General features: G+C 31.8%; 1 protein-coding gene across 2 annotated transcripts in view; it reads left to right on the forward strand.

Moving 5' to 3' along the window:
• The window catches only part of ADCY2 (adenylate cyclase 2), a 596,450-nt gene that overhangs the window by 513,880 nt on the left and 68,904 nt on the right, over positions 1-13,666 (forward strand). For both annotated transcript variants that reach the window (XM_051969830.1, XM_051969831.1), the window contains exon 16: positions 1,031-1,168. In XM_051969830.1, the coding sequence (XP_051825790.1) occupies positions 1,031-1,168 (138 nt within the window). The remainder of the gene's footprint in view (positions 1-1,030; positions 1,169-13,666) is intronic.

The following is a 13,666-nucleotide window of genomic DNA, read 5'->3' on the forward strand; positions in this document are numbered from 1 at the left end:
TTGGTTTATAGTTAGACAAAAAATCCTGCTTTTTGTGGTTAAATAAAAATATTATTATACTAACTAATCTTTTTGTAAGCTCATTAAAAGTACAACTCAGTAGCAGACATGAAAACAGGAATGATATTAACCTCATCTTGTTCTCACATGATTTTGATTTTTTTTCTAAGTCTGTATTTTGAAAGTTTCTCATCTTCTTTTAATCTTGTCATCTCTTTGGATGAAGTTCAGAAAGAAGTGGTCCAAGGACAAGTCACTTTACTGAAATTATTCTTAGACTATTACTCAGATGAATAAAGTGAGTGCATTCCTTTTCAGTAACTGAATAGAAGTATTGGCGTGTAAGCTCATCCTTCTGTCAGGTCACTGAAAGCACCTTTGGGATATTTCCAGTAGCAGACAGAACAGAGGTGACATGCTTGTCATCTTTTTGCCAAATAGTTTCTAATTCCCCCATTAGATCTCTGAGCTTTAAAAACAAACTATTCATTCTATATAGTTTGAAAATTACAAATATTTAGTATGGTCTCAATAATAAGAATTATTATTATTGTCATTATTGTTATTGCTATTATTATTTTATCAGATAAATTATGCCACCTTTTTCACAAATAAGTTGAATTTTTAGGAAGTGTTTGAAAATGGTCATGATCTCCCCCCACAAAATAATCAAAAGATAAATTTGAGTAACCAAGTGTTTTTCCTCAGTTATTTTAATAGGTATACTAAGAGATTTAAAAGATCTTATTTCAAATATATTACTCAGATGCTATCACAAATTTATTCTTAAACTAAAATTATAATCCCAAAACTATTTTAATAACTTACCAAATTAGCTTCTCTGAAAATATAGCCAGCAGGTATTTATATATGTGTGTGTGTGTGTGTGTGCGTGTGCACATATATGTATATGTATATGTATACATGTGCACCTGAATATATAAGTACATGCATATAAGTATGTGTATCTTTATGACTAGTTTCCATTCACATGTATAAAAATGGTCTATTTCCTATTCTCTTTCTCTAGCAATGTAGCAAAAAAGCCTCTGCCTCATTATTATGGATTTTGAAATCATCTGGAATAATTGCAAATCGTCCTTGGCCACGAATCACTCTCACAGTTACCACCACTACGATTATATTAACCATGGCTATCTTCAACATGGTAAGTACCTCAACATATAATACTTTAGAGATATACTTTAGAGCTCACATCAGTCTAATAATTTTCTCTTTTTGTTATATTTTTTAATTTATTCATTAAATATTTTCCCCACTTAACATTTAAAAAAATTTTTAAATTTGTTTTTAAAACTTTTGAGTTACAGATTTTCTCTTTTCCCCACCATAATCCCAATAAAAAACCACATGTGAAGTTATGCAAAACATTTCCAAAAATCATTTTGTGACAGTAAACATAAATCTTATACAAAGAAAGAGAAAGAAAGAGTGAGACAGAGAGAGAGAGAGAGAGAGAGAGAGGAGAGAGAGAGAGAGAGAGAGAGAGAGAGAGAAAGAGAGAGAGATTGAGAAATGTATTTAGATGCAATCAGTTCCTTCTCTGGGTATAGAGAGGATTTTGTATCATAAGTCCTTCAGAGTAGTCATGAATCATGCATTGTTGAGAATAGCAAAATCATTTACAGCTGATCATCCCAGAATATTGCTATTGCTCCATATACAGTACATTTCATTTTGTTTGAGTTCATGGAGGATTTTCCAGGTCTTTTTTTTTTTTCTGAGAGCATTCTGCTCATCATTTCCCAGAAAACAATAATATTCCATCATACTCACATGTCACAATTTATTCAGTCATTCCCCATTTGATGGCCATCCCCTCAAATTCTAATTTTTTGCCTTGAGGAGAGAGTTGCTATAAATATTTTTGTACATATAGGTCCCTTTAGTTTTAAAAAAAAAAATCTCTTTTGGGATTCCTGCCTAGCTGTGGTATTGTTAGATCAAAGGATATGCATGAATTTATAGCCCTTTGGCTACATCATATCTCTTGATCATTTATCATTTGGGGCATTCTATCCTATTTCTTAATGTCTTTTTACAATTGAGGCTTGTGATTGTTTCAGCGAGGAAAATAACACCATTTATCTTTTATGAAATTTTTCTTCAACTTTCAGTAAAATAATTAGAACACAGCTAAGATTATCTTCAAAAAGCTATGAGCTGAAAAAGCTTCATGGGCCACTTTTACCATTGCTAGGGACCAAAGGACAAGGAAGGACATGAGAAACTTAAGACACAGATGTTCATCCAGAAGGACAACAGAGAAATACCAGTGCATGATTCCAAAGAAGAGCAATGTTGAAGCCGTTAGTAGTCCGTGCCAAGTTCTATTGCCAAATTTGGTTCATTTGCTACAGAAGGGGCAACACGGGTTGCAGATTGTGTGCTATCTAAAGTTTCCATTTCTTCCATTTGTACTATAAAGAAAGAAAATGTTTAATGTTGACCTGAATACCACAAGGATCAGACTAGGTAATATAAATAAAATTATCTAATTGCAGTTAAAATGCAATTAAAAAACTACGGCAAAAGTGACAGAACTGGAGAGTAGTACATGGCATGGCTTCAAATGAGAAAATACTTGATGAAGCATATCTGGGAATTTGCTCCTCCTTAAGCCCTTCATGCCCAAGCATAGCTACAGCTGTTACCATTATCAAGAGTGCCCTTCTGAGAAAGTTAGCAAAATTGTTAATGATCTTGACCCTCATGAACCCTAGTGAAACTGTTGTCAGCATAAAATAAAGAAACAAGTAAATTGCATTTGGCATTTAAAAGCCATTAACAAAATGACTAGAACTTACATCTTCATATACACTTATATCTATGCAGTACAATATATGTAAATATATATAATATGTATATAACATATGCACACAAAATGTGTATATTTATTATATACCAGATATATACATAGATCATATACATGTATATGTGTATATACATTTATATATTTGTATATAAATTTTATATACATTTATATATATATTATATATACTGTGATATGTGTTATATAGATATACACATAATTAATAAAATATAATATAATTAAATAAAATGTAAGATATATCCCATATTTATTTCTGGATATGTTATATCTCCCTCATAAAAAATAAGAATTGAAACTCTTTGAGAATAGGAACTTTAGCATTTTGTGTTTGTATATCTAATACCAGCACAATGGACAGCTAGTTGGCACCATGAATAGAGTGATGAGCCTGGAGTTAGGAAGACCTGAGTTCAAATATAGCCCCAGATACTTATTAGCTCTCTGACCCTAGGAAAGTCACTTCAACCCTGTTTGCCTCAGTTTCTTCCTCTGTAAAATGAACTGGAGAACAAAATGGCAAACTATTTTAGTATCTTTGCCAAGAAAATACCAAATGGGGTTATGAAGAGTCACACAAACTGAAAACAGCTGAACAACAAAACTGATTGTGATTCAATCTGAAGAATTATTGTTAATTCAGGATGAATTTCCATTCATTCCACCCATTTCTTTTTTTGTTCTAAGTCAATGCATTAAATGGCTACTAAAATTTGCTGCTGCAATAATGTAATTTAGTAATAGCTTAGGTAAGAATTTCATTGGTCCTTGATGGATTATGCTTTGAAAGCTTCAGAGGTCTTATATAGACCTTTGGCTCAGATGCAACAAAATGCCTTTGCCAAAAATTCAGAAACAATGTTGTGAAATCTGATGCTATTTTCAAAAACTGAAAATGCACTTGGTTTTTCATAGTGAGCTACGTGATTTTCCTTTTCATGAACCTTAGTCTTTAGTTCCAAAACCAGGTAATTTGTTTTGTTTTATAATAGATGATAGCCACCATTTTTTCCATGAGAACTTTTTAAATATTTGAAACTTAGCTAACAAAAAAAAAAAAAGATTTCTATGTGAATGCTTTAGTGTCTTCAATAATGATGCTTCCCATGGTTCTCAGTCTTGTTTGCAAAACAATTATCATGGAGTTCCATTTTCATGTTACAATCATAAATTACCCTAAAACAATATTAATAAGTAAGATGCCAGCCATTATAGCAGTGTTGAATGAGGGCCAATGCATCAAGTAACCTGAGTATGGTTCAGAGAGTTTCTTAATTATATTTGCTTAAGATATAAAACTAAATAGAATTATAAATGTCATTAAGCATAGAATTAAAATTTAGTGTCAGCTTCAAAAACCAGAAAAAGAGATAAAGACCAAGAAAATATGAAACAAAAGAAGTAGTGCAGGCAGTCATCAAATTAAATAATGCATCACCAGTCTGTGTTCCTAGTACTTTAATGTACTTTTTAGACTTAAAATTATCATCATAAGTCTCATTAAAAATCATTTAGTAAGTGACTATTCTTGGTAGGATGCTACCAGATATTTAGGACACAATGAGATATAAGAGAGAATCACAGAAATTCACAGTTAATAGGAGCTTCAGTAGCCAACTAATCCAACCTATGCTACTCTTCCAATTCCTCACCACAGGATTCCTAACACATGTCCATATTCCCTTTACTTGAAAAACTCCTATAAAGGTGAATTTACTATTTTTGAAGCATCCCATTCCATTTCATGATAGTTATTGTTAGAATATAAATCCTTATATCAAGACTAATTTTGACTCCTAGAAAGTTTCATTCATTGTTGCTAATTTTGAGATGAATCCAGAAATGTAATTACTGTCATGTGAAAATGGACAGCTTTCCAAACACTTGAAAATTTTATCATGTCTCCCATGCATCCTCCTCCTTAGGCTAAAAATCTCCAATTCTTTTCACTAATCTTCATGTTGCAAGATCTTGGGATCCTTTCTGGTTTTTTTATTGCCCCTTTCCATATCTTTCTAGCTTAATAAAGCCTGTCATAAAATGTAATATCCAGAGAATGATTTGTATAACATGGAGTTGTTTAACCAAGAGAAGAGATCACTTGGGAAAGGCATCATAACTGTCTCTGAAAGACTGCCACTTGGAAAAAGGTCTAGATTTATTCAACTGACCAAATCTAATTAGTCAAAACAAGTAACAATCAATGGAAATTTCAGAGAGAAAAATTCTGGTTTAATGCAAAGGGAAATGTAGAAATAGCTAAAATGAAATGAGCTGCTCCAACCAGTAATGAGTTTCCTCTCATTACAAGGGGCTAGATATCCACTGGTTGGGTATGTTAGAGAGAAGATTCTTGTTCAGGTAGACTATGTTGGATAGTCTCTGAGGTACCTGAAATTTTGTCATTCTCTTTTTATGGTAGAATATCCTATAATCTATTTAGAGAAACAAGAATCTACATAAATAGAACAACTAGAAAATGAATAGAAAAGCTAATATCTGTTGTGTTGAGTGGTTCAAAAAAACAAGGGATATAAGATTTTAAGGGAGGAAATATTCTGGAAAATAGTAGTTACAAATAATGAGTGGATTGATGCTTAAGGTAATAATAAGATAGAGAGAAGGGAAATGTAGGAAATGTAGCTGAAGAAAATAGCATGACCAAACGCATAGGGGAAAGTGTAGGCATTTCATGATAAAGAATCAGTACCTTTGACTGGAATGAGAATTCATATAAAATAAGTCGAAAGTATAAGAAGTTTTGTAGAGGCCTAAAATACCAAGCTAAGAATGCAGATATTATCTTGTACCCATGGAATAGCCATTAAAGATATCTATGCAGAAAATAAAATAGAAAAGTAAAAAAGCAGTGTTTTAGGAAAATTAATCTGAGAACACACTCTATACAGCATGGATTAGAGCAGGGAGAAAAATATTTACCCCAGCTTTCAAATAAAATCTCATTGTTGTATTAAGAGTTAGTATACAGTTTTTAATATATGATAACTTTGGTACATTTTTATACATTTTTTGAGTATAAAGCTGCCAGCCTTTCTATATCTTGGCAAAACAACAAGGGAACATTTTCCTGCCAAAACCCATGATTAGAAATAGTCATATTCCCTTAATTTTGCTCTTAGATTTCTACTAACACATTCAGAGGTTTTTTATAAATCATTTGAATATTTCAACATAGACAATGTCATTTTTGGATAATAATCTGTTTACTTAGGTGAGGGCAGTAACTTCTTCAGGTTTGTAAAAGAAACATGTGGTAGTACACTATAACCAGGAGGACATAATATAAGTTCCTCAACTTCTGGAAGAGTTAAGATACACAATTTAATTTTTAGTATATTCTGTTTTCTAAAAATCCCTTTTCATGCAGTTTTATACATTTGAGGTTGTCTTTTACCATAAATGATAATTTAAGTTGAGGCTATACATATGGAATTAGGGATTTGAGTTACCAAGGGTTGCCAAGATATCAACAGAGCAATAGAAGGTACCTTGACAGAAAATAGGGTACAGTAAGCTGAGGAAGATAGAAGCAAAAAAAGAGAAAGATATATCATTCTTTGTTAAGGCTCAAAGAATCCACTTTGGAACTATTTTAGAGGTGACTAGTTTCTCAGGGCAGATAATTCATTCATTCATTTAAAGAATGTTTTTGTAGGCGGTTTTTGTTTTTGTTGTTTTGTTTTGTTTTTAATATACTACATACAAGATACTGTGCTAGACACTGGAGATACAAAGACAAAAATGTAAAGGTTCCTCCTTGAAGATGCTGGGGAAAATAATATGTTCACAGATTGTCAATACAAAACAAATTTAAAGTAATTTTCAAATAAAGACCACCAACAACTAAAGGAGAGTGAGAAGGATTTCATGGGAGGTTGTACTTAAAGCAAGCATTGAAGGAAGTTAGGGATTCTCAGAAGTGGAGCTGAGGAGAGAATACATTGTACTCATAGAGGACAACCTCTGTGAAGATAGTAGTAATTTGGGAGGAGGAATTGGAAGAGTGATATAAGAAATTGGGGGAAAAGTAAAGTTTCAAGTAGGAAGTTAAAAAAAAAAGACTCAGGACAGAGTCTTTAGTAATACAGTAAAGAATAGGCATATAACTTTTTTCAAAAGCTCTTTTCATAAGATCCTTTTTTGCCTCTTATATAATTAGTATCCATTAATTAGTTTAAAGAAAAAGAAAAAGAAATAAGAGGTTGTATTTGGGAAATAAAAAGACTTTTTTTTAACAAAACATGTCCAGGTTAGAGAAGGAATAAGTAGCAGGTAACTAAATCAGTGTTTATAAATGCTTGATAAGATCAGCATTCAGATCAGGGCTAGGCTTTTGGCACAGTACAAAGGAGTATTTGGAGAAAAATACACAATTTATAATAAGAGGAATGTGTTGCAATTTTACTTCCTCAGAAAGCAATCTTTTGCTTGGTAAATGAGGTAGAAAGGCCTGTAGCAGAGATACATTAAAAAATTATCTTTGGAGAAAGAAATAAAAACAAGTGGCTTTTTTTTTTAACTGAATTAGCTTCTGTTGCTGTCTAAAACAGCAAAGAGGCAAGAGATAAAGTAAAATGCATTTTTTTCTCCTATTCATGGAAGCTCAGAGAGAAGAGATCACAGTCTCTCAAGAACTGACATTTTCTCCAAAAGCATAGCAAAAGGTATGCTTTGTGCTATGGAATTAATGATACTGGTCTCAAAAACCCATGAAGGACAAGGACTGTTTTGCTTTTAGTATCTAGCATATTAACTTATATGTAGTAAGTGTTTAATAAATCATTTGAATTGAAATGATAGTAAGTCAAACTTTTTAGATGCTAAAACAATAGAAAATCAACATTAATAAATATATCTAGCTGCATAACTCCTTTCTATTCTAATAACTAATGAATATCAAAGAGAGAGAGTTTTGTAAATCAGTGTTATTCCTTTGTGATCATTTGCTGAGAAGCAGGTTTCAGCTTTCTAAATTGCCTGAAATTTTGAGATATATCTGGTTATAGGGTAAAAAAAAATTACCATCATCTATACTTCAATGTACTATAAGTACCCATTTGCCATCATAACTTACCATATGTTCCTTACAAAATACCCATCTTGTTAAAACAGAAAAATTGGGAATAGAATTTAAAATCACATGAACCTAACTCAATTCAATAAATATTTATTCATACAAAGCACTATGCTAGATGTTTGAGCTACAAAGACAACAAACAGTTCCTACATCAAACAAATTTACATTCTTCTAAAGGATATACCATGTATCAGATAAATAAATATAAAATAATTTAAATAGAGAGGATGCACTGAAAATATTTCTCTAAGGTTGGCATAGAAACCTGAATATAAAAATTCTAAGATTCAAAAGTAAGAAAGGAGTGGATATCAGGAATTTCAAGATTATTCCAAATTATTGGCAGCACAGTGCCAAGCTCATGAAACAATTAATAAGCTAATTTGGATGAAATATTGAATGGCAAAAGGCCTGAATTTGAGATGGTGAACTCATAATTATAAAGAAGAAAATGAATATGAGAACAAGTATGAGGGTAGAATCAACAAGGATTCATATCTGTTTGGGTATATATGAGAAAGGAAAGAAACTAGAATGGCTAAGGTTGAAAACCTGGTTGAGGATGATTCTAGGAAGATGGTAAGTCAGAAAATTCCATGCTCTTCAGAATTTCCTTCACAAATGAGACAAAATTGTGCTTCAGAGTGAACATTTCAAATAAGAGTTGAAGCAGAAGAGTGGTCCCCTGAGAAAATGGAAGATCTGAAGAAAAATACCTGGATGTAGCTTTGGCTGCTGTGAAGTATAAATATCTCCAGGCTAATTCCACTGAAACAAGCTGTGAGTCCTGGAGTTAGACAGGTTGAAGGGTAGCCTTGGCCTCAAACACAGGAATTTACATTTCTCAGACTGTTTGGAAGACTGTGTCAGTGAAGATAGAGAGAACTTCTCTTGACAAGAAACACCAGCCCAGATTTGCTGAGGATACATGGTCCTTAGTGATAAGGAACCAGCACATACTTGGTGAGTAAAGAAACAGTGAGGCAGGAATGCTGCTGTCTGCAGATACTTAGAGTAGGCTAGATTTCGTGATTTGAGGTTAAATGGTCACTTACCCCAAAAAAAATCAGAGAAGAACACTTTTTAAAAGGCTTTAAAAATAAAATGAGAATGAGAAAAACTGAAGAAAAAAATTGCAATTCAGAAAAATCACGATAATGTAAAGAAGGTCAATCAACCAGAAAAGGAGATCCAGAATCTTAAGAAAATGACTCCTTCAATATGGGCAAAGGAAAGACAGCAAAAAAAGTTATAAAGAGACCAGGAAATAATAAACAGACATTCAATGAATTGCTAGACTTAAAGGAATTTGTTGAAAAAAACCTGAACTTAATAGAAAATTTAACATATAGAATCTAAGGTAAACAGCAAAGATTAATTTCAAAGGAGTTGATATGGACAGATTGCTTATGTTTTATATATAGAAAAGTAAGCCATATATCTAAGGTTGTTATTGGAAATTGGGTAGTTCAAAAGAAATATTAAATTTTTGCTGTGTATGATATGATTCTTAAAAGCAAAACCATATTGGAAAAGGTAAATAGAGTATTTTATACAAATGAAGTGGGAGCATCTTTTCATATGGCTTGAAATAGTTTCAATTTCTTCATCTGAGAATTGTCTGTTCATATCTTCTGACCATTTATCAATTGGAGAATGGCTTGATTTCTTATAAATTAGAGTCAATTCTCTATATATTTTGGAAATGAGTCCTTTATCTGAACCTTTGACTGTAAAAATATTTTCCCAGTTTATTGCTTCCCTTCTAATCTTGTCTGCATTAGTTTTGTTTGTACAAAAACTTTTCAATTTGATGTAATCAAAAATCTAGGGGAGGGGATGGGGGGGAGGAGGAGGGAAATTGGAACAACAGGTTTGGCAATTGTCAATGCTGTAAAATTACCCATATTTATATAACTTGTGAATAAAAAGCTATGGGAAAAAAATGATGTGAGAGAGCAAAAACTGACACATAGCAAACAGACGGAGGAGAGCTGGTAGTTCTGGAACTCTACTCTCATGAGGAAAATGTTAAAGAGAGAATAATCTATCTATATTTAGAAGGGTATAAAAATCTTCTAAATTCACAAAGAAACAAGAGGGAGTGAGACTAGGATAAGAGAGGGTGAATAGATTAATGGGAATGAAAGAACAAGAGAAAGGGTGGGAAGACATTATAAATGAAGGCTCCTTGAAGAGGGAGATCAGGATAGGCTAAGTAATAGTAGGATAAGATAGTGGGTAGAAGTAAAGCAAAGAAGTCAGTAAGAATAGAAAATAAGAGACACATACAAACATAATAATATTGATGGGAAAAGCAGGGGTAATAATCATTGATCTCAGACAAAGTTAAAGCTAAGATAGATTTGCTCAAAAAAGAAAATTAGGGAAATCACACTATCTGCCAGCCATATTAATCAATATTATTTTAGATCATTTAAAATAAGTAGATAGCATGATGTTGGATTATTGCTGTGTTGGAGAAAATAATGAGTTGCTGAATCTAGAAAAATATGAAAAGATTTTGATTTATAAAGTGTGATGATATCCACTTTTAGAGAAACAGAGGATAAACAGCCATGTTAAGGTCTTAAATGAAGTAATATGAATCAATTCATCTAGAAAATCCTTTCCAAAGGAAATACATAGAGCCATTCAGAAAGAAAAATGAACATTCGAGCATCTACCTTTATTATAATTACCAGGGGTAAACACAGGTAGATTCTGGAATCCAGTTTCCTGTTAAGTTTTTGTCTTTGGAAAGAATTTTTCTAGGGGATTTGATTTGCATTTGAGATTTCATTTCTCTTGGGTAATTTTTAGCAATTACTAACATATTGATTCTTTTTCTTAAAAATACACCAATGTTCCTTTTTTTTTTCCTAACACAGGTAACTTAATAGATGTTTAAGGTATTTAATAAATACCTTAGTAGAAGTATTTGGAAGGAGAAAGGAAAATACTAGTTTAAAAAAAAATTAACCAAATTTTGAAAAATTGTCTTACATTTACAAAAATAAAAATGGGGCAGGGCCTTTACAGGATAAGTAGGATGAATGGCTTCAATTCTGTTTTGGAATTTGTCCCTAAGAGAAAATGTCATGATCTTTTTATTACATTGATTTGAAAGAGATGAAATTCAAGTGTACTCCACTTAATAAGCCTATATACAGAACTGCATTGGGTTTATTTTTAATATTCAAGTGATAGATATAATGTAAAATATCTAGATGAAAAAATCAAAAATAAATAAAGCCATTAGATCCAAATATTTAGTGACTATTTTTTTCAATTTTGTAAAAAAAAAATTCATCTAGATATTTGACATTCTACACCTACCACTTTTTTCTTGATATATTTAATAATGTCATTTTGCATCATTTTTTCATGCTGCTCTCAAAAATTTTATTAGAATCTTAATACAGTTTAATCATAGTTTTTTTTTAAATATAAGAAAATTGATTGTCTTTGATCAATCAATTTGCAACTACCTAAAAAAAAAAAAAACTACAGGATAGCTTGATCTTGTAAAGAATAAATTTTGCAGGACCAATTTTTTTTTGTGATATATCATAATAAAGCAAGGAAGCAGTAATCACAATAATGTAGCTAGACTTTTAGAGCAATGACATCTTAGTGAATGGTCTAGGAAGAAATGTACTGAATATTGAATATAAATCATTGATTTTGTACAATTCTTTTAAAAAAACATGATGCCAAGTTGTATTAATTATGACAAACAAAATCTTGAAAACAAATCTACAATTTAAATCCTTATTAAAATGTCATATGAAGTTTAGTTCTCTGCATTGTTTAAGTGATATGGAAAACCAGAGTATATTAAGAAGAACAACTACAATAATTAAAACAATGAGAGGAAAGAAGGTGGTGATTTAACTGTGACAGAAGAAAGAACATCAGATCATTTCTAATAAGAGGGTCTAAGACTCTGACAAAATATTATTATGTATCAGAGGCATAATCACTAAATTAATACAGAAAAAATAAAGTAATAAACTAGTACAGTCATTCAATTTTCCCAAAAGGCAAAGGCAGCCTTAGAGAACTGAACAGAAATTTCCCATTTATCTCAGATCTTCTTTATCTGAGAAATATACAAAGTCCAAATCTTCTAGGCATCCTGGAGACCAAACTGGATAACTATCAAATTCCCAAAGAAAAATAGAATTAAAAACTTAGTCTTAAGCAGGCCATTTTTTTTAAACCAGAGAATCTATCAGAAATAAATTTGTTAATTAAATTCAAAATATAGCTTCTTCAAGCTATTTATTAAGAAATTCAGAGGGACTGAGATTCATACTACCTTTGAAAATCTGGATATAAATCATCTCCATCTTACAGTTTATAGAGTTCAAACAAAGACAAACTCTTATCAGTCAAGATTTAAGGAAGATTGTTGTTTGTCCTTCGTGCATGAAGAGAATCCTGACAGCAGGGAGGTGATGCCATTACATGCAAGTAAATTAGATTTAAGTGAGGGAGTGCTATGTAAAATCATTAGCCTTATTTCTTCCCCTGGAGTCATCTGTATCCAGTGGCAAGATTTTAAATCATCAAAGAGAACAAAACTAGAATAGAAACTTTGGACACTTCCTGGAAAATCATTTTCCTAAACCCATTCAGTCTGATATACAGAAAAGAAAGGAGGAATATATTTAATTGAATTAAGCAAAAGGCCTGTTGTTCTTACTGAAGATATTACTCTAATCAGTTTCAAAGAGGATTCTCGCCTGGACTGATTATACCTGTTCCTTTAGGAATTGATTAGACCTTGAAACAAGCAGGAAAAAAAGATTTTCTATTCAAAACATTGTTTCTTCAGAATAAATTAAATGCTGATTTTTTTTTTTTACTCAGATGAGACCAAGAACTTTTGATAAACACTGAAAATATATGATTTTTGAATATTTCTAAAAATGAAATGAGGTGAGGGTTAAAGGAGTGAAGATTCATTTATAAAGATAACTAATTCTAACTGATATTTATGAAAGAAAATGGAAAAGTGGTGGAGAACTCAGGTTCTCTTAAGCAAGTACTTAGGCTCCTTGCCTATGCTAATAGCTGACCTCATCTCTAGGGGAAGCAAGGGAAAGTAATTCCTCTGCTAGAAATTCAAGAGCATCCCAAAAGAACAAAAGCCCAAAGAAAAAGGGTATAATTGCTTTCATCTCTCTTAGGGATCACCAAAAGGAGAATTTCCTCTTGACTCAGTCATCAAAAATCAACACAATCTCACAGGCACAGCAATACATGGGAATCATGAACCAAAGGAGAGCTTTTGCATCATCCTAAAGTGCTGTAGAATTCTTCAATTCAGAGTCAATGGGCATATTTAGTTCCATAGAAAATTCTCTTTTCTTCCAAAGATCCGTGCTTTTTTATCAAAAGTATTAGGGGACCTAGTGATCTCCCCTCAATCCATGCTACAATTAAATTATCTGTGAGGAGTGTGTGAGAATAGGCAGAGCTGTAATTGCTATTTGCACAGAAATTTAGTTTTAAATATCATCTATGAAGAGACTTTTCTTGTCAGGCTGAAAAGAAGATAAGAAAGGGTTTGTCTAACCTTTATATCATAAATAATTAAGAAGAGGCTTTAATTGGTATTTTGTGGCAACTGAGTGGTGGGGCTGTTTTCAAAAAATGAAGAATTAAAGTGCTGGTGAGAGATAAGATGTTGTAAATAATTATTTATG

Source organism: Antechinus flavipes, chromosome 1 (genome assembly GCF_016432865.1).
Source record: "Antechinus flavipes isolate AdamAnt ecotype Samford, QLD, Australia chromosome 1, AdamAnt_v2, whole genome shotgun sequence".
Classification (NCBI taxonomy): domain Eukaryota; kingdom Metazoa; phylum Chordata; class Mammalia; order Dasyuromorphia; family Dasyuridae; genus Antechinus; species Antechinus flavipes.